This window comes from Zonotrichia leucophrys, chromosome 15, assembly GCF_028769735.1.
Source record: "Zonotrichia leucophrys gambelii isolate GWCS_2022_RI chromosome 15, RI_Zleu_2.0, whole genome shotgun sequence".
Taxonomy (NCBI): domain Eukaryota; kingdom Metazoa; phylum Chordata; class Aves; order Passeriformes; family Passerellidae; genus Zonotrichia; species Zonotrichia leucophrys.
The window spans coordinates 498267-523717 of NC_088185.1; the positions used below are offsets into that span (position 1 = coordinate 498267).

Here is a 25451-nt window from a genome sequence, read left to right on the forward strand (position 1 = left end):
GGACGGTGAATACCCCGAAGTGCTGTACAAGCAGGGTTTAGGTATGCCCTATAGAAAGAACCCCAGAATAGCTAGAGGCCCCCGGGCTGGCAGGCCGTGCCGGCAGGAGCAGCAGCGCAGCCCCAGGCGCCCGGGCAGGGCCAGGGCAGGGCCGGGGCTGCAGGAGCTGCAGGACAGAGGAGGGAAGGGCAGCCAGGCCCTGTCCCGCAGCCCCGACAGCGGCCTGGACTGCGGCAGCGAGGAGGAGGAGCCCCGGCTGGGCCGGGCACCGTGGGGCAGCGATGAGGAGCAGCCCTGGTGGGGCGGCACGCACAGGAGGGACAGCGAGGAAGAGTGGTCCCGGTTCGGTGTCAGGGCTCAAAGGAGCAGCGATGAGGAGTGGTCCCAGCACAGTTTCAGACACCAGAGGAGCAGCGATGAAGAGCAGCCCCGGTTTGGTGGCAGACCCCAATGGGGCAGTGATGAAGAGTGGTCCCCGTTCGGTATCAGGGCTCAGAGGAGCAGTGATGAAGAGCGGTCCAAGCACAATTTCCGACCCCAAAGGAGCAGTGATGAAGAGCGGTCCCGGCGTGGTGTCAGAGCCCAGAGGGGAAGCGATGAAGAGCGGTCCCGGTTGGGTGTCAGACACAGGAGTGGCAGTGAGGAAGAGGAGCCCCGGCCCAGTTTCAGACACAGGAGTGGCAGCAATGAAGAGCAGCCGCGGTTGGGCGTCAGACGCCAAAGGAGCAGCGATGAAGAGCGGTCCCAGTTCAATGTCAGAGCCCAAAGGGGCAGTGATGAAGAGCGGCCCCGTTTGGGTGTCAGACACAGGAGTGGCAGCAATGAAGAGCGGTCCCAGCACAGTGTCAGACCCCAATGGGGCAGTGATGAGGAGCAGCCCCGGCACGGTGTCAGACCCCAATGGGGCGGTGATGAGGAGCAGCCCCGGTTGAGTGTCAGACCCAGGAGTGGCAGCGATGAGGAGCGGTCCCAGTTCCATGTCAGACCCCAATGGGACGGTGATGAGGAGCGGTCCCAGTTCCATGTCAGACCCCAATGGGGCGGCGATGAGGAGCGGTCCCAGTCCATGTCGAGCCCCCAACTCGGGGCGGTCGGGGCGCGGCCGCCAGCAGCTGCGCGGAGGACGCTGCCCCGGCCCAGGAGCCGCTCCGTGCCCGTGTCGGGGAGCCCGGGCCGCCCGGGTCGCGCAGAGAGCCGGCACGAGCGGGCTGAGGAGGATTTCCGGAGCAGGCCCGGGCCCAGCGCAGGCTGCCGCGGCTAGCAGCCGGCACCCCCAGGACGGGGCACAGAGGAAGACGCCCTGGTGTGTGAAGTATCTTCTTCTAACATCTGCTTGCCAAATCAGTCTGGTCTCTTTATTCTCTTTATTTCTTGTTCTTTATTTTTTTTTTCTTTTTCCATTTTTTTTTCCCCAAATTGATTTTTAAAGTCAATCGTTTGGACCCATCTGCTACATTTTCTCCCCATTTTTTTTTCTTCCCCATTCATTTTGGTTTGTTACTCTGCATTTTCATTTATGGTCCTCTTTTGAGTCATGCTGAAATCAGATTAATTTGCTTTGCAATGATTTTCCCCCCAAACAAATTACAATAATGGCTGCTTTTATTAAAGGACAACTGAATCTAAATTTTAATTAAGGGTTAGCTGAACTATAGTTTTTCCAAAAGATTGCTTTTCTTTATTTTGCCCATCTGAATGTTGCTCTAAAAAAAAACCAGAAAAGCAAGCTGCATTTTTAACTGGAGAAATGTTTCATCCATATTTTTAATTTTTTTTTAATTATTGTCAAGGAATTCATTTCATCATGTTGTTTTTATTCATCTCATTCCCAGAATTTTCAGGATATGCTCTTTATCATGGAACATCTCAAGACAAGAATCAAGACTCTCCCCCAGTGTGCCAGTGACCCAGATTTATGGAGTCACAGCTTCATCATTTCCATTTTCTGCCTTATCTCCGCGCTGTCACCACGCTGCCGTCCTTGTCAGACCATCTCTTCTTGCCTTTGAAGTTGCAGACTGCATCTCTGCAGAGAATGCAGGCACAGAGCTGCTGCCAAGGGAGCCCAGGGCCATGCACACCTGCCAGGGATGCTCTGCTCTGCACCTCCTTGTTTGCATTTCTGCCCACTCATGTCCAGAGGAGCCTCCAGGTGTGAGGGAGGGACCCATGCCCGGGGAGCAGAGCCAGCTGTGCCTGCAGCCCAGGGCGACACTGAGTGCTGGTGTGTTCCGCAGGGAGCAGAGCCAGCTCTGCCTGCAGCCCAGGGTGACACTGAGTGCTGGTGTGTTCCGCAGGGAGCAGCCCAGGGTGACACTGAGTGCTGGTGTGTTCCGCAGGGAGCAGAGCCAGCTCTGCCTGCAGCCCAGGGTGACACTGAGTGCTGGTGTGTTCCGCAGGGAGCAGAGCCGGCTCTGCCTGCAGCCCAGGGTGCTCGCTGCATCCTGGCCTGTTCCGCAGGGAGCAGAGCTCAGCTGCTGCTCCTGGAGCCTCCCAGCTCAGGCTGGAGTGCCCCCACAGCTCCTCCCAGCAGCAGTGCCCGGGCTGTGCTGGTGCCAGGGACAGCAGGACGAGCTCAGGAGAGCGCCCACAGCCCCTGCAGTGCCCAGGCAGCAGAGCCAGCAGTGCCAGGGGGGTCTGCAGCCCTCCTGCACCTGCCCAGGGCCAGGAGCCGTCCTGGCTCCTGCTGCAGCTCCAGGCTGGCACTCCAGGTGTGCCAGGGCAGCCCCACCTGCCCAGCCCTCAGCCTGCCCGTGCCACTCTTCAGGACACTCCAACGCCACCTTAGCCGCAACAACAAAGGCAAAAGAATATTTCAGAAATTATTCTTTTCTTTTCTTTTTGTTCTGACGTGCGACTGCTGGTTTACAAAGCTCTGCCATAAATCAGGGAACCATTTATTTTCTTTTGCAGGTTTGCCAGGCAGCAGTGCCCACTTTTCAGCTAACCTTTCAGTTAAAAGCTAAGTTTAGTTGCCTTTAGAGCTTGTGCTTCCAACTGTGATTGACCCGATCCGTGTCCAGCCGTGTAAGCAGGATGTTGCCATGCATGAACTGACGAGCCTGTTCTTTCTGTTGTTGTTTTTAGCTTTTAGGTAACCCGGCCTCTGCAGGACGGCCTGACAGGGTGGAGCATGCGGGGCGAAGGTCCTCCCATGGCAGTGCAGTGCCACAAAGGTCTCGGCCCCTGCTGGTCCCCTCCATTGGTTAGTTGGACAGATGGTGCATTCCTGTTCTGTGCAGCCTCACACCTGGGGAGGAGAGCATGGAAAAGCAGCAGCAGGGTCTTTGTGGAGCCAGGCTGGCCCTGGTTTGGAGGGGTGAGATGGGCTGCACCCACTGAGCCCTGCTGGAATGGAGAGCTGGGGCTGCCCAGGCTGTGGGGGCAGTCTCTGGCACTGCTGCAGCCTTGCACTGCCCTCGGGGGCTGCTGAGGTGGCTCCAGCTCAGACACAGCTGATCTCAGCTCAGGAAACCCGCTGGCAGCTGCTCATGGTCAGTGAAATCAGTGTGGCCACCCAGACCCGCCCCAGCTGTGCACCCTGCCATCCACCAGCCATCATTCGTGTTCACCTGCCATTCTCCTGACCACTTTTTTCATTAATTCATGGCAAACTCTTGCAAACCTAACAAAAATGGCTTTCCTACATGAGCTGTGCAAATGTCAGTCTGGTACAGGAAATCAGCCCAGCTTCCAGTGCAGGCTTTATAAGCTTTTTTAAAAATAGCAACTTGCTGATAAAATAAAAAAAAAACAAAAAACCCGCCAAGCTTTATAGGACACGCAGTGAGGTTTGGGTTTTTTTCACTGAAATGCCCAACATGTTTCAAGTATTAAGTGGGGAGTTGGCTGATGAGGCCAGCTTGTGTCACTGAACTGCTCTCTCCTGAATTTGCTGTCGCAGATGGCTACGGTGGCCACGACCGCCTCTCCCCAGACCTGTACGAGGAGTCTGAGACAGACCCTGGCACAGAAGACCTTTCCACTCGAATCTTTGTTGCACTTTTTGACTACGACCCGCTGACCATGTCCCCGAACCCCGATGCTGCAGAGGAGGAGCTGCCCTTCAAGGAGGGACAGATCATTAAGGTGAGACCTGAGGGCACGGGACACCACAGCATTTTACAGACAGCTCTGCTTTGGGGGAACGCTGCCTGTGTGATCACAACCCTGGGCTTTTCCTTCAGAGGCTCAGGTGTAAATCTCACCAGACCTGGCAATTAATATCTAGTGCTAATGGCTTTTTGACCTTGTTTGAATATCAGGTTTATGGGGACAAAGATGCTGATGGGTTTTACCGTGGAGAAACCTGTGCAAGAGTTGGCCTTATCCCCTGTAACATGGTCTCTGAGATACAGGCAGATGATGAAGAGATGATGGATCAGCTCCTTAAACAAGGTTTCCTTCCCTTGAACACTCCAATTGAGAAAATAGGTAAGGGGAAATACAGACATTTCCCTCCAGACTCTTGGCTCCCTTAGCTTGGCTGCATTTACCTCTTGGTTTTGTGCAGATGCATCTACATTTTGCAGTCATTTACTGCCCCAGGGGATATATTCTGTGTGTGTGTCTGGATAATTTTATATAATTAATATTTAATCCTGGTGACAGCATTGGCTGCAAACGGGGACCTGCAGCTTCACCACCCCACTTGTTGCTTTCTTTTCTGATTAGACAAAAAAAAAAAAAGTGGGTTTTGTGTCCTGAAGTATTTATCAATATTTATTACATTTATCAATAACTGCAGTGCCTTTGACAATAACTGCAGTGCCTTTATCAACACCTGCAATAGCTGTCTCAGTACCTGCATCTGTACCTGCAGAGCCTGTGGCAGTACCTGCAGTACTTTTATCAATACCTGAGTAACTTTACCAATACCTGAGTACCTTATCAATCCCTGAGTACCTGTATCACCACCTGCAGTGCCTGTGTCAGTTAACTGCAGTGCATTTATCAATCCCTGAGTGCCTGCATGCACACCTGCAGCACCTGTGTCAGTAACTGCAGTGCATTTATCAATCCCTGAGTACCTGTATCACCACCTGCAGCACCTGTGTCAGTAACTGCAGTGCATTTATCAATCCCTGAGTGCCTGCATGCACACCTGCAGCACCTGTGTCAGTAACTGCAGTGCATTTATCAATCCCTGAGTGCCTGCATGCACCCCTGCAGCACCTGTGTCAGTAACTGCAGTGCATTTACCAGTCCCTGAGTGCCTGCATGCACCCCTGCAGCACCTGTGTCAGTAACTGCAGTGCCTTTATCAATCCCTGAGTGCCTGCATGCACCCCTGCAGCACCTGTGGCAGTTAACTGCAGTGCATTTATCAATCCCTGAGTGCCTGCGTGCACCCCTGCAGCACCTGTGTCAGTAACTGCAGTGCATTTATCAATCCCTGAGTGCCTGCATGCACCCCTGCAGCACCTGTATCAGTAACTGCAGTGCATTTATCAATCCCTGAGTGCCTGCATGCACACCTGCAGCACCTGTGTCAGTAACTGCAGTGCATTTATCAATCCCTGAGTGCCTGCATGCACACCTGCAGCACCTGTGTCAGGAACTGCAGTGCATTTATCAATCCCTGAGTGCCTGCATGCACACCTGCAGCACCTGTATCAGTAACTGCAGTGCATTTATCAATCCCTGGGTGCCTGCGTGCACACCTGCAGCCCCTGTATCAATAACTGCAGTGCATTTATCAATCCCTGAGTGCCTGCATGCACCCCTGCAGCACCTGTATCAGTAACTGCAGTGCATTTATCAATCCCTGAGTGCCTGCATGCACCCCTGCAGCGCCTGTGTCAGTAACTGCAGTGCATTTATCAATCCCTGGGTGCCTGCATGCACACCTGTGTCAGTAACTGCAGTGCATTTATCAATCCCTGAGTACCTGTATCACCACCTGCAGCACCTGTGTCAGTAACTGCAGTGCATTTATCAATCCCTGAGTGCCTGCATGCACACCTGTGTCAGTAACTCCCTGTGTGTCCCCCAGCAGAGCCCCGTGGCCGGCGCGGGGGCCGGCAGCAGCCGCTGACCACCCGCAGGATGGTGGCTCTCTACGACTACGACCCCAGGGAGAGCTCCCCCAACGTGGATGTGGAGGTAGGGGCACAGCCTGGGGGCACACAGCCTGTGAGCTTCCTCACTCATCCTCTGAAATGTTCGGTTTTGGTTTTAATGGGGGAATTGTAGAAGGAGAAAGTGAATTTTGAAATATGTGGGACTCGGTGCTTTAAAACACAGCCTGGGTTGTTTTCTGTTTCTTATTGAACCAAATCTTTTTCTAAATTATGGTGTTTCAAAGTAGTTTGGCCAACAAATCAAATAAATCGTGCTGATGTATTGCAAAGATTTTGTTTGTTCTCTCTCCCATGGCCACAGGAAATTAAACATAATTTAAAAGCCCCGCCCTAATTGCATTTTAGCCATAGACAATTAAAGAGACCGGTGCACTGGGTGCTGATCAGAGAGGAGCTGCCCATTGTGAAGGTTTTGCTGAAGAGCACCCAGCAGAGCTGCAGTGCAGGAGCCTTGTGCCTCAGGGCTTGGGCTGGGTGATGCCCTGAGCGCCCTGAGCTGCTGCCCCTCCACCAGGATGGATGTAGGGGCCCTTTGAAGCTGCAGTTAAAGCTTGTGCAGGTTCTCCAAGGCCTGAATGTCTCAGCTGTTGGTCACAGGGAGCCCTGTGGGTGTCCACACACAGTGGGACAGGGGCTGCGCTTAGCAAGCTGAGGGAAAAACCCCAAGGGGAAAAACAAGAGGTTTGGCTGTCAAAGATCAGTTTGGTTTCATCAGTGTCTTAACATGAAGGAGTGGGGGGAAATCTGAATGGATTCCCTATTAATAAAGAAAGGCTGATCTTTGCCTGTCCCTGCTCCTACCCTGCAGGCCGAGCTGACCTTCTGCACTGGGGACATCATCACTGTCTTTGGTGAAATCGATGAAGATGGATTTTACTATGTAAGTTGTGTCTGCTGGCTCAGCCCAAACTGCTCCCAGCTCCAGCAAACACCAGCCTGGGGAGGGATGTGCAATTGTGTGAGCTCAGGGGCCATAGATGGGAATTCCCTCTCCCTCGCCAGCTCTGAAAGAGGCCGCAATGCGTCCCTGCCTCCTTGGGATAGATGTGATGGGACGAAAGCACTCACTGCCCCTTCCCTTGCTGGCAGGGGGAGCTCAATGGACACAAGGGGCTGGTTCCTTCCAACTTCCTCGAAGAAGTGCCTGACGATGTGGAAGTGTTTCTCTCGGACGCGCCCGCGCGCTACGCCCACGACGCGCCCACGCGAGCCAAGGCCAAAAGGGTAAGCAGCCCCCTCAGGAGCACCTGAGCCCCCATCTGCCATTCCATTCTGTCTCACGTGTCATTCTGACATTACTTTTAACATTACGTTTAAATTCATTTGCCCATTTAAAGTTATCTTTCAAATACATAAAATAAAACCTGAGGGAAAACGGCTTTAGCCTGTGCCAGCTCGTTACGTTTGTAAATGGAGAAACGGAATGGACTGTTTGGTTGCAGTCATCTGCCCTTCAGAACCTGAATTTAAGCAGCTCTTTCCTGGTGATAGTTATTTCCCAAAGCTTCTAAATTGCTCTTTAAAAAAGGTTCTTGCGCACAAAAGCCTGGTACCAGTGTTCCTCTAAATACAAACTGTAACTGCAGCTGATGGACTGACAGCGGTCCTCTCTTAATCCTTACAACTTCCTGTTCCAACTGGCGATAATTAATTGCACAGAGACTTCTCTTTCATGAAAGAATTAATCATGTTTAGAGTATCTCATTTTTGGTTTTGTTTCATCACTGCAATACTTTTATATATTATATATTTTATATATATTTTTATTTCTTTGCTCATCTGCTTGGAAACAGAAGAAGAGTGTTCATTTCACACCTTAATAAGGCAATGTAGCCTTCACGTAAGTGAGCAACTGAAGATACCAATAGAGATTTCAATTAAAGCTACCTGGCTATCTAATGCAAGTCTTGAAACTTAATTGTGGGGGAGAACAAAAGAAATATGTCTCCAAACCCCTTGGCCACAGAAGACCAGGCTGCATGCCTTTGCTGTACCTAGTCGAGTCCACTCCTTTCTTGGGAGACAAATCCTTTAAAACAGGAGCCTCTGAAATCCATCGGCCCTCCCTGTACGAAGGTCGGCGTTTGGAACATATTTCTTCCCGAGCTCAATGTTTATGTTTACATAGAGAGGAGAGTTTGATGTCTAACTACCCTACAAACAAAGCTGCATATTGCATTGCTAGCCAAGCTGGGATGTAAAAATTCCAAGCTCCTGTGTCAAGAGAAAAGCACAAAGCTGCAGCCCCTGCAGAACCAGCAGTGCCGCTGGCACGGACGGTAGTTTACAAGGGGATAGTTGGTTCTGAAACTCACTACACTCAAACACAGCTACTTAAATTGTCTGCCTTAAAATGTGTTTTCCACAATCTATTTTACCCCAGTTTGCCTAAGACCAACTATTCAACGCTTCTGAAAAGAATCCCCTCCTGTGGTACAATTCACTGGATTTTCCTAGCAGTGTACGTTTGCAATATTAGCAACTGTTTGGTTTACCAATGCAATAAAGTCTCGACCTGAAACATGCAGCTCACTGAATGAATGCATTAGACTCCATATCTGGTATCTTCAGGTGTACGTTGGGGTGCTTTACCAAGTTGTTTTGGTTTGTTTTGTTTTGTTTTTTTCATTAGAATTAGACCTTGATTTAAAATCAAAGTAGGCTTGAAGCCCCTTTGCTTAACTCACTGTTGCACAATGAGCCAGTAAATTGCTGACATTTTAACTTGAACTAAAGCTAGCAGGCCTCCCTACAGCATGGACTCTACTGTGAAAATATCATCTTAATTGATAGCAACCATTTTGCCAGCTGGGCACTGTAGTTAGGATAGGCTGACTATATGTAATTTTAGCATTTTCATCCAAGTGCTTTTGATGACTGAAAAAAAAAAAAAAAGCTGTTCAAAATATTTAGGAATGCTGTCATCTAACAACCTCATAGCTGCAGCATACACATCAAGCACTCAGGGCCTTTAAGCTTTCTTTGATTGCAATTAAGGTTCATTTTAGCTTTTTCTTTTTCCTTTTTTTTTTTTAAGCCAGTGTGCCATCTTCTCTAATCTGTACATAAAGTTTGCTAGCCAATTTTAAAGAAAAGGCATTTAAAGGACATTAAAAAGTAAGTGATCATGTAGCATTTTAAGTATTTTCTTCTGAAAAGAGTTTGGCTTCTATAGATTGCTAATCTGTAGTAATTAACATGTTTATTTTTCTTAAATCTATAGCTGAAAGTATCCCTCTCCATTTTAGTACTATCAGAGTACTGAAATGAAAAGCCAAAGCCAATTTTGTGGCTTTTATGGCCAGAATTCTGGCAAAGTAAGCGTATCCAACATTTCCTTTAAAAAAGTATAACCAAAACTGGGCTTTATTGGTGGGTTTTCGATTTCTATTTTTTTTTTCTCTAAATTGATGTATTTTCCATAAGCCCACGCAGTATTTTAAGCCAGAGAGAAGAAAGAAACCAGCCCTTTTGTTTAAGTGGGTAGTGGGACAAGTGATGTTACCAAGTTTCTTGCTGCTGATGGCTTTAAGCTTTCAAAGATTGAATAAATGATAACAATGTACCTACTAGGTTCCTCCTGAGAATACAGGTACCTCCCGGAGAGCACCTTCCCCCACAGTTCATCTCCATTCCGGGTCTCCTCCGTCTCCTGTGCTGGGCTCTGGGAGCCCCGGCAGAGGCAGGGATATGGCCTCGAAAAAGAAAAAGGGGCTGCTTTCCAAAGGCAAGAAACTGCTGAAAAGGCTTGGTGCAGTGAAATGAGTCATGTGCTCCTGGACAACTTGTAAAGCTTCCAGTCTGTGTACTTTTTTTTTTTTAAAGTCAAAACTAGGGCTTTCATGACTATGCAGTACTTTACCAGACCGTTGCATTTTTAACTCTGACATCAATAGAGTCATGCCAATTGCTTAATCAAAACAGCAAGGAAAAAAGGTAAATGCATTTGTTGTTGCAAAAACATTTTTTAAAAAGTAAACAAAAAAAAAAAAAAGAAAAAAAAAAAAGCTTATGGGCTTAAGACCAGAAGAACATGGTTTTATTTGAAGACATCTCAACACCTGCAACTCCATTGGAAAAATCTCAGCCTTTATTCTCCTTTAACCATGAGTGGGGGGAGAAAACTCAATCACTAATTGCTAAGTTCAGAGAGATCACCCCACTGGATCCACTCATTAACAAAAATGGTCTTGAAACTCCTAGTTGAATCAGCCTTGATGTTTTGCCTTATTACTGCACAATGATTTGTACTGTCTAATAAATATGCAGCGTATACCTTGTATGTACTGTGTATGCAGCTGTGTCCATCCTCCCTCCACCAGTAGCTCCAGGTGAACACTGGTACTGCCCCAGCCCTGTCTGATGGACTCCTGGCAGTGTGCAAGTGCTGTGCTAAACCCTTCTCAGTTTTGGTCCCCCAGTAAAAACCACACCCTCTACTGGTTTGCCATTCTCACTCCAGGGGAACCAGGCAGTGCAAGTTACTCAGAACCTCACCCCATTTCAGTCTCCAGTTCTGGGGTTCCTGGTTCCCTGTTCTAAGCTATGGGAAAAAACCAACTGCACACCAAAAGCCCTTTAGTCCCTGTTTTTTTCTGTGGAGGTTCAGTCCTAGGTTAAAAGGCATTTTCATTCTGCTGCTGTCAGATTGAGGCAAGTCCATCTGCAGTGAAAGGACAAAGTGTTCCAGCCACAGCCCCACGAGGCTGCACCAGGCTCTATCAACCCCCAACTGCAACATTGGCATATCACAAAAACCAATCCTCCACACTGATGGCAGTCATTGGCTGTTACTATTTTGTAATTCTTGTCCATTTGTAAATTGTTTTTACTGTTTATACATACTTTTCAGACTGCCTTTCTTTTTGTAATTTACGGAAGGTTTATAAATGAATGATCAAAGCTTCCCCATTGTGTCTTCAGATAACAATGTAAATTACTGTAAAATACTGTGTGCTAGATTATAACATTTAATTAAAGAAAATAACTGGCCTACATTTGTGGTAAAGTACCGTGTGGGTGTGTGCATGTGTACAATCGTTGTGTATTATATTTTATATAAATAAATAATTTGATATTTTGTAGAGTGCAGTATGTTTCATAAATCCCCTGTGTCAGCTGCTGCCTTCCTGGGTCAGCCTTTTTTCAGAACTGCCCCTGGCCACTGAAGTTCACTGCAGAATAAAGAAAAGTTCCTCCATCTGCAAGGGCTTCCCAGAGGTAAAAAAGGGTTGCAGAGTTACTCCAGCAATTGTCCCATCTGTGCCCAAAGCCCAGTGCTGAAGCACAAAATACAGAACAGGCTCAAACGGGCAAGGATTACAGCAACAACTTTATTTAAATTTCACAAAGCAAAGCAACAAGGTTCACAACAAGGTGGTTAAGAAAACCAGCACTAATCTGAATTTCTCCACGTGCAGTAGTTTGCTACTGCAAAAATCTGAAATCAACCTCCATGCCCCCACCTGCTGTTAGTTTCAAAAATGGGCTGCAGAACAGTGACCAATGAAAACCTCAGACATGAACAAACCAGGGCTGCTTCCCAGTGCTTGGAACTACAAAACCAAAACCCCAAGCGTGCCAGTGCACTGCTGTTCCCTGATGGAAATGTACTTCTCAGTTAAGGAGCAGTGTTGAACAGGAGCAGCCCAGCAGTTCAGCTGCCTCCAGCCCTCTCCTCCCACCAGGCAGTGACCATGAGGCTCCAGCCCAGGACAGTCCCTGTCCCCAGAGCTGCTCCAGCAGCACAGGCAGCCCAAGGTGGCCCTGCTGTGGGGAGGCTCTGCAGAGCTGAGCCCTCAGCGTGCAGCTGCACACAGCCCTGCCCCTCACAGCTGGCCCCTGGTAGCACCAGAGCTTGGGGCTGCTCCGCAAATCCCTCACAACCACAGCTGCTCAAACCCTGCCACGGCCCTGCATCGCTGTGCAGCCTGCACACAAAGCCTTGGTAACCAACAGCACCTGGTCACCTCCTCCTAAGGTATGAAACAGCTCAGGAGACAAAGCTGGCCCTCATCTTAACCAAGCAAAACAAGGAATCAACAATATTGAAGCGTTTTGAAAAGTAGAAGGGTAAATACCAGCTGGAAGAGTTGGGATTCTGGTCTGCATAACTCTCTATCTCCCATGCAAGAAGTAATTCTGTGTAAGACTTACCAAAATGTAAATAAGAACAACCAATAAACTTTTAGGAAGAACTTTAGAAAATAAGTATCAAATATCATAAAAATTTGTGTAGTTATTCTAGCAAGCAGACACCTGTTCAAAATGCAAATCTCAAGCTTTTCCTTGGTACAATGAAAATAAAATAATTTCCACAACTGCACATATCCTGTGCATGTCTCTTATGAAAAACCAAAACTAAACCAAAAGCCCAGACAATTGTACATTCCCTAGAGAGGAACTGCTCTCTTCTGTTTGGCTGGTAGCTGAGCTTCAAAGGTAGTACAGTCTGTCTGAAAGTGTCATGCTTGGCTCTCTGTGAATACTCTGACCCACAAGGAAAGCCAATTTGTGAGCGTACTGGCAAGGAGCAGGTACTCTGATAATACCCTGTAGAAAGGGGCAAAAGAAAATGAAGGCAATTATTTTCAGGTAATTTAAATAAGCATGCAGTCGCTGCAACAAAGAGCTCTGAAATCTGCATACTTGTAAAATTTGTATTGCCTGTTGTTTATGCTGGTTTGTGAAAATAACTGTACATACCCCCAACACAACACAAGAACAGATGCAAAAACCCCCAACTTCCCAACTCCAGTGCCCTCCTGCCACCTCATACACGGGTTTACATTCAGTGCTGGGCCTTGCAGAAGGTGAGACATGTCACGCCTGGTATTTGTGGCTGCTGAAGTGCCACAGCTGAAGCACAGCTCAGTGCTGAGCTGGGTGTGCAGCAGCACAGCTCCACCTCCATAAAGGAGCAGATACCTGTGTGTTGCGTGCAGGCTGTCCCTGCAGGAGCACTCACCGACCAGTTGTAGTACATGTGGCACAGCTTGTAGGTGAGGCGCTGCACGTGGTCGGGTTTCAGCTGGCTGGTGTCGTAGATCACGTTGTAGTGGGTGGGTGCCACGCAGCCGTTCTTCACCGTCTGGCTCACCACGAAGAAATCATACCTGCCCCACCAAACACCCCACCAGCCTGTTACTGAGAGGGCTGTGTGCCTGGGAAAATGCCAGTCCCCAGGTTATCTGTCCTGGTTTCTTCACTTCATGCTCATTGAGTGCACCCCAGAGGGATGCCTAGGCTGTGGCCACAAAAGCTTCCTCTGTGTCTGAAAGGCCAGGAGGCCTGGAGGAACGTGAATAACATTATTATATGGACCAGGTCTTGAGGCCATAACAGCCTCAACTATTTGTTCAATCCCATTTTCCTCCTGATAACCACCCTGCACGTGCCCTTAGCTTACACTGCTCATTTTCTGCAGCCCCTGAGCCACACAAGTGTGGGAAGTATTTTTACACCTGATCCTACAGTCCATGTAGTGTTGGATCTATCCCCTTTCTGCCCAGGCTGCTGGCAGCAGCAGGAAGTGCTGCCTCTGCAGGAACTCACCACTCTGGTCTGGTCACCACTGTATCAACAACAGTCCCTGGGGGTGGGTTTTTGAGTCCTCCCCCAGTCTCTGCAAAGAACCTGGCACCCACTCGTTTCTTCACCACAATCACAGTGAGTCTCGGGCTAAAAGAAAGGAAAAAGGAAAATAAACAATACTCTCCTAGAAAACTGCACTAGGACTATTTCAGGAGCAGATTCTCTGGAGTTCCAGGGCATTAATGTCACATGTAAGTCTTTATTGATTCAGATTAAGTAACACATTGTTCACAACTTTAGACACACAGTCTTCACCCATAGCCTTGTTTTGTATCCCAGTGTTTATTCCTCTGGCAGTGTAAAGAGAAGGGTTGGTAGAAAGGGATTTACCTGTAGTCAGTACCAATACTCTTCAAGCAATCCAGAAATTGAGGCACTTCATAATTAACCAAAGTATTGAGTTGTCCATCTCCAACACCATCACGATACACAAAAATACGAGAGGGCAAAGACTTATTCCACTTCAACCAGTTCCTCAGAGCACCTTAAAAAAACAAGAGTAATAGCCATTAGTTGTAATGACAATTCATTCCAAAACAGGAATAGATTTTTATTCCTAGAAAACCAGCAAGTTGGAGAAGTAAGGTCCTCAATCCTTCAGTAACCTGAAATGGGTCAGCATCATGCTACACAAACATACCTGCAAGGAAGAGCTCTGGTTTGCCTGTGCACCCACAAACAGAAAGGACCCAAGGATACACCTGCTCTGCTGGCCTCTCTCATAGCAGGAGCTGCCCCCCATGAAATCAGGCTCCCTTAAAGCATTCTTGGAAGTGCACTGCTCAGTAGTTTTTAATTATTGCAAAGGAATGTGGGAATCAGTGAAAGATTTACACAAGATGCTATTCATTTTCAGCAGTATTTATAAGGGAATGTTTAATCTGTTGTTATCCAAGTGCAGGCTGGTAAAGCCTCCTCTCAGGCCAGCAGGAGAGGAGGGTTTTGAGAAGCTGAATTGTCAGTTCTTAGATCTGGCTCTACAAGAGCAGAACTCCTTCCCTTACTTTGCAAGCAGGTTTTGATTCCATCCACAAGTTCTTGCCCACGGCTTTGAACAACGCAGCGGGAGAACCACCTGTGAAGAACAAAATGAAAGAGACCTTCAAAGCATTTCCCAGGCTTACTGCAATGAAGTTATTTTTAAAATGCCCATGACCACTTAGTCTTTACAGATCAATGCAGCCAAGGAAGAGCTGGGGTTCTATGAGAATATTTCCCCTAAATAAAAACATGGTAAAAGTGCCATAGCGTGACTTGAAACTCTTCTCAACCAAGAAGAGCCTTTCACACAAGTCAACACAAAAGGGGAAGGCCCTGTCGCCCTGACGCTCTCTATTCATCCCAGCCATGTCTCCACCACTTGACCCTTCTCTCAAGCAATGTGGGACAAGGCCACTCCTTCAAGGGATGCAGTGAGAAAAATTCACAATATATTTCACATTAACCATTACAGCAAACCAATTCCGTATTTTGCTGAAGGACCACCCCACTGAAGCTGTTTCTCAGCCAAAGGAAAGGGGTTTTTACCTGTGGCAGCCTGCTCTTACCGTGTGACTGACTGATTGAGGCTGGCCACGAAGCCCGCGATGGACTGCTTCCCAGAGACGGTGTCATGGTAACAATCGATGCCCACAATCATCACCTGCTTCAGCTGCAAGGCAACCACACACAGCACGGGCCTGCTGCACTGGCCTGGCTTTTGAAATAAAGCCTCATAAGAGCAGTTACCGTTCATAAGAAAATACTTACGGGGATCTCAACACTCCAGAGCTCTCCGCCCATTTTACAGTTCATTTGCAAGGCAATTTTTGTTGCTACCGTCATGATAGTCTGCGGTTTACTCAAAGTGCGAGCCAGCACACACTGGCTGGGGATGGGGCAGTCTGTGCACAGGTACTTCTTGATGGCATCGTATTTATCCTTTCGGGAGCTAGACAAGATACAAACTACCTTTGAAGGAAAAAGAATCTTTGTAAGAAGCTGCATTCTCAGAGCTATACAGCACTTAAACAGTTCTTTCGGAAAAAGTTCGTAGGTGCAAGAGAAATATTCAGATGTTCACAATGAAAGAAAGAACTGCAAAGTGTCAGTGTCTGTACTTCAGAACCAAAGGCTCCTATCCAGAAGGATATCCAAGATCACTGGTAGGTTTGCACAGGAGGATGAGCAGGTACGTAGCGGATTCTCAGGGGCCCAAAGCTGCAGTTCTGAGAGCAAATCCCACTAAACACCAGTTACAGAGAGAAACAGGATTTGAAATTATGGGTTCAAGTACATACTATGTTTATGTCAGGGGTAATCCTTTGCTGTAAAACCCTTAAATATGCTTCTGTTCTATCATCTACTTCAATCCTGAAAAGAAAGAGAGAAAATGTTTACAGAAAAAGAACAGCTAACAGCTATTGAAACTTCAGCAAAAGCATAAAAGCTCACTACACGTCCACAGTGTATGAAATGTCACATTTACAGCTATTAACAAACTACTTTCACACATCTGAAGACTAAAAGGAATCACCTCCAAAATTAGGCTTCCAAACACAATGAAATTCAAAATTAAAAGCAAGCACAGGTACTCAAGGGAGGATATTTGCAAGGAGAACAGATCACAATCAGAATATATCCTGAGTCAGCAGAAAATACTCCTTAGAGAAGGGTTTGCTCAATGACTGTCTGCCTGACACTTCTTAGTTTAGGCATATGAAAAGCTCTCAGAAATAAAAGTATGAGTAAGGAAAGTCAATCACAAGAGAAAACAGAACAATCTGCATACTGAAAGCAACTCTGCTTCATTAAAAACCTCCCAGACATGGGCTGTGTGACACACTACAGCCTCCCTCGCTGAACAGCCCCACGTGGTGACGGTTTTCCCTCAGCTCAGTGAGGACACTCACATGCTTGGCCTGTTCATGTGGATGCCCATGGAGGGGGTGACCTTGAAGAGGCTCTGCAGCAGGGTGTTGGCCACGTCGTAGTTGCGGCGGGTGTAGATGAGCAGCCAGCTGTCCATGGGCATGGAGCGGATCAGGGGCACGCCGCGCGTCTCCTTGGTCCAGTCGGCAAACTGAGGGTTGTAGTCGAACTGCAGAGCAAAGAGCTCGTGTTTGACAGCAGCCTCTGACTGAATGCACATCTCCACTGCTCATCCTACCTGTGCTGAGCACACACTGCCTGCGTTCTAGCTACCCAGCTGAAATCCTTACTGGCTTTTCACCGTAAAGCCTGGGCACCTCTTTAATAGATGGAAACGAATGGAAACCTCTCTGCTCTCCTGGACTGTGTGCCTGACCAGAAGGACTGTTCTGCAAGGACAGCCCTATTGTGATGGACTGCCTTCAAGGGTTTCTAACCACGGCTCGGGAACAACTTAATCTGCAAATCTCCTGCTTGGACACAGTATGTAACATTTTCACTCTCTATCCTTCACTTATAAACCAAAAAGTACTATTTCCTTCCTTAAGAACTTGTTTCATCACTGAGACATCCAGAAGATTTTAGAAGTTGATTTATTATTTACCATGGCTCCTGATTGAAAGATCTTTTCTCCTTGAACAATTCTTCCTGTAAAGGACACTGATTTATTATCAAAGCTTAGACCCCAGTTTCGGAGCTCCTTCTGAACATTGTCATCTCTGTTTAAAAACAAGATATGAATGAAAATCATGAGAAATTTGTTCCTGCTGACTTTTCAAAAACTAGTACGATTTCAGAAGTTTCACTGCAAGAAGTTTGTTGTACACATCTTTCACGACACAGAAACAGAGAGGACATTAGGTGCCATACTTCTGGATGTAGTTCAGGAGCCTGCCCAGCTCGCGCTGCCTCTGCTCGGGCGGCAGCCGTGTGTGGATGGCCAAGTCCTTCATCATGTTGAAATCGTTGCGCATCTTGTCAGTCAGTCCTGCCAACAACAAAGCCTTTTCTGAGTCCCAGTTAAGATGAAGGACTGTAAAAATTAAACCTGCAGCTCATGCAGATTAGTGCTACATGTCCTGCAGACACAGGAAGTGGTGGCAGCAGTAGCCAAAGTTTTCACTTGCTTCCTGTACATATATCCCCACTGGCATGAAAAAAAATCCTGGACTTTTGCACTAGAGAGGAAACTACACAAGCATTGCAGCTCTTCAGTTCCGTTTTCAAATCAAAACAAACAGTGCTGAGATGTTCAGGTACTGCTAGTGCAAAACAAATATTTATCTATCTTACAGAATTATCATTAATTTCTAGTGAATTGCTCTTTTTCAACATAAGTTCTATCACCAAAACTCTACAAGTTATCAGAGTGCTGATGTTGAACACCATAGCTTAACACTATGCAACAACAAACCCCCTCAAGCTTTCCAGTCCCATTTAAATATCCAATCTTTTAGCTAAAAAATGTGTTCCTAAACTCACACTTAACAAACAAAACAGTTTCCCTGAACTCTGCAGAAAGCTGCTGTCAGAATGCCTCTTTCAGTAGGCATTATGGTTTGACAGATGCTTTGATATGGAAAAATGCTATAGTACCTGTTAGGGAGCACAGCTCTGGAATCAGAGCCACAGTTCCTTGTATGTTCCCTCTCTTCCTCTTCATCTGACTGATCAGAACAGGCTGCATCCAATCACTAATTTCTATATTATATTGCTGTATCAGAAATATAGACTGCATGTTAATTTATTCATAACAAACAAGTTACTCATAGCAAACATTATTATTTCTGAATAACAATGCTCACTTTAGAAAACAAGTATTGTTCCTAAAACAAACCCAAAAGCAGCTAGTAACCTTTTTCAATTAGCACATCTCAGAAGAATTGGTTTTGCCAGAAAAGGCAAAGCAGGGAAGCACTATTCTGTCAACTGATGCCATCAGACTACTGATGTGTAAGAGACAACAGACACAAAGCCTGTGCCTTGCTTGAGGCATTATCATCTGGGGCATCTAACTCAATACTGGGATGCTCCTTCCACTTCAGCAATGGACAAAGTTCTGCCCTACAGAGCAACTGAATTTAAGAAATCACAAGAATCAAACAAGACTGCCAAGTGAAGTTTCTGAAACTGAGCTTTCCCATACCCGCGTTTCTGCTGAAGCTGGTGTGCATGAAGACCTGACAGTTACAGAGGGTGGTCCAGCTGTGACAGACACATTCCATCCAGAGGCACTCTGCCTTTCCCAGCCTCACTTCTGCACACTGTGACAATGTATCTGTGTTCCTCCCACATTACCTGTCCCTGCCCCACCTTCCCAAGAGCTCCCTGCTCATCCGTGCATCCTGGCCCTTCTGCCTGGGATCAACCACTCCCTGGGATGGACTACTGTCACCAAACCATGCTGTGCAGGTTAGTTACTGATCTCAGATTGCACAGTGGCCTTTAAACAAAATTCTGTTACATTAAAATACTAGGAATTAGAAACCCATGCATCCTAAGTAAACCTGTAACAATGACTGAACATTCAAAGTTAAAGCATAAAATACACAGTTAAATTTTCATACCTTTTTGTAGTACTCCACAAAGCTCATCTCAGAACCATCTGATTTTCTGAAGGTACTCTTTGGATTGTTATCCCAGTCGATGTCATCAATTCTGTATGTTCTGTTATTGTACCTACATAAACATTTCATCACTTTTTGTTTTAATCTTAACTCAAATAGAAAAGAAATACACTAGGATGACAAAGTTACTGTCAGTACTCATGCAAGTTGGAAGTTTTGCTCCTTTCAGAAGTAATAACTTCAAGTTTTAAACTGTAACAGGCTCTCAATTCTACCACAAGCTAAACTGTAATAAAATCAAAGAAAACCAGTGTGTACTTCCTGCTTTTGCAAATGCTGCCAACCTTGATCTGTTTGCTAGTTTGACAATGACAGCATTTTCTGGCTTTCTGATGCTTTACTGCCTACTTCAGGACATGGAGCATAAAGAGCTCTCCAAGACAAGAGTCCAAGAAGACTTACTTTGTGAGAACAATTAAACCAATCAGCTCTTTAGCACAGGCATCTCTAAATCTCTCCTCTCCAACCTGGGAGTGAAGGCTGTGCATAGTATCCAGCACTGTCTCCCCACGGAGAACCTTATGGCTCACGTCTGCACACAGCATGATGTTCTCCTCATACTGCAGGATGGAACTTGTGAAGCCCAGCCACACCATCAGCCTGGCAAAAGACAACACACAAAATCTTAGTGTGCTTTAGAGCATCTTTATTCTGACCCCTTATTCCTGCCCACCTTCACAGACACCAGAGAGCAGTGATGGCACAATGAAGCCATCATCCAAATATAAACAAGCTCTTGAAGGTTAACAAAATCAAAAATATTTTACAGGTAGCTATCTTTAGTCAGCTAAGAAATCCATTTCATGCTGTTAAGTATCTCACAAAGTGTGTAGGCATTCAGGAGACTTTTAGAACAAAAAGCCCAGCAGTTTATGCAGCTGGACACTGCCCAGTTCCTTCCATCAGCCAGGCTGCACAGGTCAGACTGAAGGCAGGGAGTGCAGCACAGCCCCATGACGGGCCCCCAGGCCAACTCAGGCCCACCAACTTGCACAGCAGGCCCAGGGCAGGCAGGAGCACCAGGCAGGGAACAAGGACAGCCCTGACAGCAGCAACCCCTGCACCCTCTGAAAACCAAGGGGTTCTGCCTAACCTGTGGTTAGGGATGCTGACGGGATCGCTGGGGTTGTAATAATTACGTCCAATCTGCTGCAAATTCAGCATCTTCAAAAGCCTAAAAACAGAAAAATGGATGTCCTTTAGCATTATTACTATTATTATCATCATCATCACATCATGCATGGTCCTATCCCTATGCACAATCTCACTGCTCATCTGGTTATGTAAAATACAAACTTCTCATTACACTCAATTTATAAAGGTAATTGACACTTATTAACAATAATCAGGTGAGAAGTTCAGGTCCAACTCCACCCTTCACCAACCAGCTGAAAGCAGCAGTCCCAACAGGCTATGTCTCAGGTGAACCACACAGGCCAGGTACCAAGATTAAGAGGAAAGACTAGAGTCATAAAGGAGGAAATTTCCAGTTCCATGTCCTGCTCAGTAATTTGCTTTAAGAGGCAAACCCACACAAAAAAAGGAGGGAGGAGTGTTGTAACTGCCTACAACAGCATGAACTGGTTTCACACTAACATGGCCCAGAAATACACACAACTGCACTTCACAGTACTGCCAGATGTGGTTGGCCCCACAATAACAGTAGCCAGAAAGGCTTAAAAATTTATATTTATAATACTTATTTGTTGTAGCCTATTCCTTGGATTGGAAAAACTTACTTCAGATATTTTTACAGTAACTTCTTATAAAGACATAACTTGTACAGCAAACCTTCTAAAAATGATGTTGTAAAACTGCAGACAAGTAGGTGAAGTGGGTGGCAACTCATTAGTGAGTGTGACTGTTATCTTCACATCTTCTCCATTTCGAGTCCTACTGAACAGTTCAGTAACCTGGAAAAGTGAAATGAGGTTAACAAAACCAGAGCGAACAGCGCTGTCTCTGCATTTTGCTCCAGTAATATCAAACTGGACTCAGCCATTTTTATTCCAAGCAATAATTCAAGGCTAACTGAAATGTAGATTCAATTGCCCACTAGGACTGTGAACTACAGCCTGCAAGACTCTGCTCATCGGGGTGAAGACAGCTCGGGGGTAGAATGGGGCTCTCCCCAGAGCAGCTGAACTCGAGATGAAGGCAAGGACATCACTTACCCATTACCATGACAGGAAAAGGACTCAGCTTGAGGAAATGAGATAACATATTGCCAACTAATATATATTTAATTATAAATTAAATGATTCAGATACTGGGAAGTAAAAAGACAAAGATTAGCACACATAGTGAAAACTTCTTCCCCTCTCCCTTTTCCACATTCAGCTTCACCCCAGACTCGTCTGGCCCCTCTGTGAACAGCACTGGCTACACCCAGTCCCTGCAGTGAAGCAAGGAGCGGCACAAGGCACAGAGGGCAGGGATTACCACCAGTGCATAGGTGTTTTCCCCTTGGTGCTCGTTTCTTCTAAGATTTTTCTTTGCTCTGCAATTATCCCCTGCTTTTTAAATACACAGACGTGCCAACAACTTTGCTGATGGGCTCAGCTTTAGCCTGTAAAGGGTCCATCCTGAATCTGGCTGGCAATGACTGTGCAACACAGGGCTGACCCTGACCCCTTCCCATAGGAGCCACCCTGACCCCTCCAGCTATCAAAACCTTGCCATATACACCCAACTCACCCACCCTTCCAAGTATGTGGGGTGTTAAAATACAGAAGGTATGAAAAGACGTAAGTACAAAGGAAACAAAAGGAGAAATACTGTCTGTACTATCACTTCTGTGCAGAGGATGATTCTTGAAATTAACCATTAGAACCAGAAGTTCATTACCAAATTTCTCCACACAACAAATTAGCTTATATTGATATATTCAGTACACTGTTTGTGGGACATCAATTCCCTAACCTCACCCAGCTAGTGAGAAACAAGAACAAACTGCAAGTCGTGATAGAAAATCCAACAGCATTGTGGTGTCACACCTTGTTCTCGAGCTTCTTTGGCAGGAACAGGATGGAGCCATCAAAGGCATGGGTCTTGCCGATGGTCTCCTCGTGCTGGAAGAGCAGGGCGGAGCGCAGGCGCCGCGCCTCCATCTCGGGGCTGTAGCCCACGTGGTACTGGTACAGCGCCCACTGCGGGCGCGACGTCAGACGGAAGTGGTTGGTGGTCAGCTTGATGATTTTTCCTGAAAAACCTGAAATGAGAGCCGGATTGTAACAGTTACAAAATGTTACCACTTCACAGCCATTCAGCAACAGCTGAGGCAGTTCTTTAAGCCATGGCAGGCAGACAAAGATTAGAGGTCAGCGGTGTTCTGATCTGCTCTAGCCCTGTGAGCTATGGCTCGCTGTTACCAGACACTCATCCGCCCTCTGGAGCTTCCTGCACAGCCTTCAGCTGCCAGGACAACATCTGTGCTGCTCTTCAGCTACCAGCAACAACTTCTTGTCTTTTTCTAATGCACTCTGAAGATTTTTTTACTTGGCTCTTTAGAGGAAACTAAGAGCAGAAATAAAGGAAACTCCTCCATTTCAAACTGCTTACATGTCTAGAATCTAATTTAAACATACCAGTTTTGGATTCCTGAACGTGCACCATGGCTTGCCGAGTGTTTACCCCAAGGTCATGGAAATCTCTGCGACGTCCACCCCTATCTCTTAAAGACATATCCTGGAGTCCTGAGGAAACCTGTAACCCTATTGTTTAAAATTCAAGAATGACAACTAATTAATAAATAACACATATACTATCACATATTAACAAATAAAAATATATAATGCAATTAAATCTTGAAAGGCATTAAGACAAATTTAAGAGTAATCACAAAATGTTAAATTTCAGCTTTTACTAAGTAGCAAACATCTTCCAAATCTCAGTAACAAAACTAATTTTGAAAAGCAAAAAAAAAAAGATTAATACAGTGTAAAGGATGCCTTAGTTCTAAATACAGGCATTCTAAAGGATGCCTGTATTCTCTCCAGAACAGGTGCTCTTGTGGAGCACACTGGGTTTCCCAGCCCTTCTGACCTTCTGGCCTCCTCTCCTGCAGGGGGGTCTCACAGCCATGCAGGTGCCTGTGGCCCCCAGGATCTTCCAACTGTGCTGGAGGAACATGGAGCTGCTGGAGCTGCTGCTGGAGCTGCTGTGGGTGCTGCAGCTGCTGCGGGTGCTGCTGCTGCTGCTGCGGCTGCCGCCGGCCGCGCAGCGGGCCGGCCATGCCCTGCTGCATCTGCCACTGCGGGAACAAACAGCCTCTTCAGCAGAGTGCCCACTGAGGAGAGAGCCCACACACTCCAGCACGAGGGGTGCGCATTCTAACCCCTTCAGGTACATTTCTGTTATGGACATTTAAACCCTTTTTGTCCTATACTAAGCAGCAGAGTTACCATTCTATGCTGAAACTCAAAATTACCGTAGTGTGGAAACTTTTAAAGTTATCATTCATTTAACTAACAGCTAATGCAAATCCCCTCTTTCCATGCTCTGACTAAAATTTATGGACTTCTCATTTTCTACAGTCCCTCTGATACCTCAAGTAACTGACCAGTTATTCTATAAAAATGTCTTTTGTAATTTTAGTGGCTAGTAAATAAGTTACATAAAAAAGTGTTGTGGCTGGAAGAACAGCAACCTTAAGCCACGAGAAATCCCACAATTCAGTTTCATGTTACTGGAAACTTAATAAAATGTCTTTAATAAAACAGAGCTGTATTACCTGTACACCCAGCAGAATATATGCATACACACATAAAACATAGAACACATCTGCCTGATATTAAAATCGGAAGTAGGTGAGGTATGAATCTCAAATCCTGGTGAAGAAAGAAGAAAACCAACTCACAGGTGCATCTCCTACCGCAGCAGGAGGAGGTATCTGTCTGGGAGGCCTTCCTCTGGCTCTAGCTCTTCCAGTCATCTTCTAAAACAAGCAACCTAGAGCATTAGCGTTCTACCTTCTCCTTCCCACCCTTATTCCAATAAATAGTATGAGCAGCACTACAGCATCTGCCCTGCTTTAATCTCAACTGGCTCAGCAGAACACACCCATCCCTGCCGAACTGGCTGCTCGGGGATCTCCACACTGGCAGAGCCATCAGGGGAGCGTGGGCAAGGCCTTCAATCAGGTTTGCAGGGCCGGGCACAGGCCGCCTCAAGGCTGAAGCTGTGAGTCAGCCAGAGCTGCGGCCTCAGCCGAGGTAACCCAGGGCCCTCGGACGTTCCCCCCAGGCTCCCCCGGAGGCTGAGCTCAGGCCGGTTCGTTCCCTTACCCCAGGGGCAGAGCTCCTTCTCCAGAGCACGTGCCTGGAGGCGCAGCGGCCTGCTCGGTCCCGCCCGGCCCAGCCCTGCCCATCGCCGGCACTCCCAGCCCCCCGGCCCCGGCCCGGGCCCGACCCGCCTTCCCGGCCCGCCTCGCAAAGCCTGTGGGGCCAGAACCCCACCAGGGCCGCACCAGGCCGCGGCCTTACCTCCGCCTGCCCTCGGGCCGCGCGGGGACACTGCTCCTAGCCGCCCGCAGACAGCCAGCCGCTCTCCCCGAGCCCCCGCACGGTTCTGTCCCCGCTGGAGCCGCCGCCGCTGCCGCAGGCCGGGCCCGGGACAGTCTCGGGACAGCGCCGGCCCGGCCGCGCCCTCAGGAACGGGCCCAGCAAGGCACGCGACAGAGGGGCGAGGCGGGAAGGCGCCCGCTGCGCCGATTGGCTGCCGAGCGCTGCCGGAGCGTGCCGGAGCGAGCCGAAGGGAGCCGAAGGACGGCGCTTGCCCCGCCGTCACGGCACCGCCCCTTGCGGCCGTGCCCGCGGGGATCCATCCCGGTATGGCGGGGATCTAACCCGGGATAGCGGGGATCCGTCCCGGGATGGAGGAGATCTAACCCGGGATAGCGGGGATCTAACCCGGGATAGCGGGTATCCGACCCGGGATAGCGAGGATCCAGCCCGGGATAGCGGGGATCCAGCCCGGGATAGCGGGGATCTAGCCCGGGATAGCGGGGATCCAGCCCGGGATAGCGGGGATCCGACCCGGGATAGCGGGGATCCATCCCGGGATAGCGGGGATCCAGCCCGGGATAGCGGGGATCCAGCCCGGGATAGCGGGGCTCCCCCGGCCCCGGGGCGCTGTCCCCGGCCGTGCCCCCGCTGCGGGCGGGCTCCGAGTGTCCTGGGCGCGGTGAGCGCGGTCCCCACGGGCCGTTCCCCCCTGTCCCGCCGGGGGAAGGTGAATT

At 47.8% G+C, this 25451-nt stretch overlaps 2 protein-coding genes and 1 long non-coding RNA gene across 12 annotated transcripts in view; 1 reads left to right on the forward strand and 2 right to left on the reverse strand.

The window, feature by feature from the left end:
* The window catches only part of RIMBP2 (RIMS binding protein 2), a 73282-nt gene extending 62115 nt beyond the window's left edge, over positions 1 to 11167 (forward strand). For 2 of the 9 annotated variants that reach the window (XM_064727071.1, XM_064727072.1), the window contains 7 exons: positions 3088 to 3205; positions 3905 to 4089; positions 4266 to 4434; positions 5999 to 6105; positions 6892 to 6963; positions 7173 to 7307; positions 9657 to 11167. In XM_064727071.1, coding sequence (XP_064583141.1) covers positions 3088 to 3205; positions 3905 to 4089; positions 4266 to 4434; positions 5999 to 6105; positions 6892 to 6963; positions 7173 to 7307; positions 9657 to 9848 — 978 coding nt within the window. In that variant the 3' untranslated portion in view covers positions 9849 to 11167. Of the gene's footprint in view, positions 1 to 3087; positions 3206 to 3904; positions 4090 to 4265; positions 4435 to 5995; positions 6106 to 6891; positions 6964 to 7172; positions 7308 to 7876; positions 9201 to 9656 lie in introns of those variants that run through there. The other 7 variants (XM_064727076.1, XM_064727077.1, XR_010442181.1 and 4 more) reach the window with 6 other exon arrangements.
* LOC135454710 (uncharacterized) lies at positions 1729 to 9770 on the reverse strand. The gene is made up of 2 exons (XR_010442182.1): positions 9654 to 9770; positions 1729 to 3250 (listed from the first exon to the last, which is right to left on the reverse strand). It is a non-coding gene; the product is annotated as an uncharacterized LOC135454710 (long non-coding RNA).
* A 201-nt stretch (positions 11168 to 11368) lies between the features above and the next one.
* PIWIL1 (piwi like RNA-mediated gene silencing 1) lies at positions 11369 to 24837 on the reverse strand. Of its 2 annotated transcripts, none has more exons than XM_064726743.1 (21): positions 24697 to 24837; positions 24072 to 24149; positions 23258 to 23465; positions 22801 to 22926; positions 22210 to 22424; positions 21005 to 21126; positions 20307 to 20387; positions 19616 to 19813; positions 19154 to 19265; positions 18183 to 18300; positions 17457 to 17574; positions 17191 to 17305; positions 16568 to 16755; positions 15956 to 16028; positions 15426 to 15626; positions 15224 to 15327; positions 14681 to 14751; positions 14007 to 14160; positions 13638 to 13763; positions 13051 to 13198; positions 11369 to 12635 (listed from the first exon to the last, which is right to left on the reverse strand). In XM_064726743.1, exons 2-21 carry the CDS (start codon positions 24144 to 24146, stop codon positions 12519 to 12521), a joined length of 2670 nt encoding a protein of 889 aa, XP_064582813.1. In that variant the 5' UTR covers positions 24147 to 24149; positions 24697 to 24837; the 3' UTR covers positions 11369 to 12518. The 2 variants fall into 2 exon arrangements, with proteins under 2 accessions (XP_064582813.1, XP_064582814.1); XM_064726744.1 differs by having other exon boundaries at positions 24072 to 24146; positions 24697 to 24800.
* Positions 24838 to 25451: the final 614 nt, after the last annotated feature.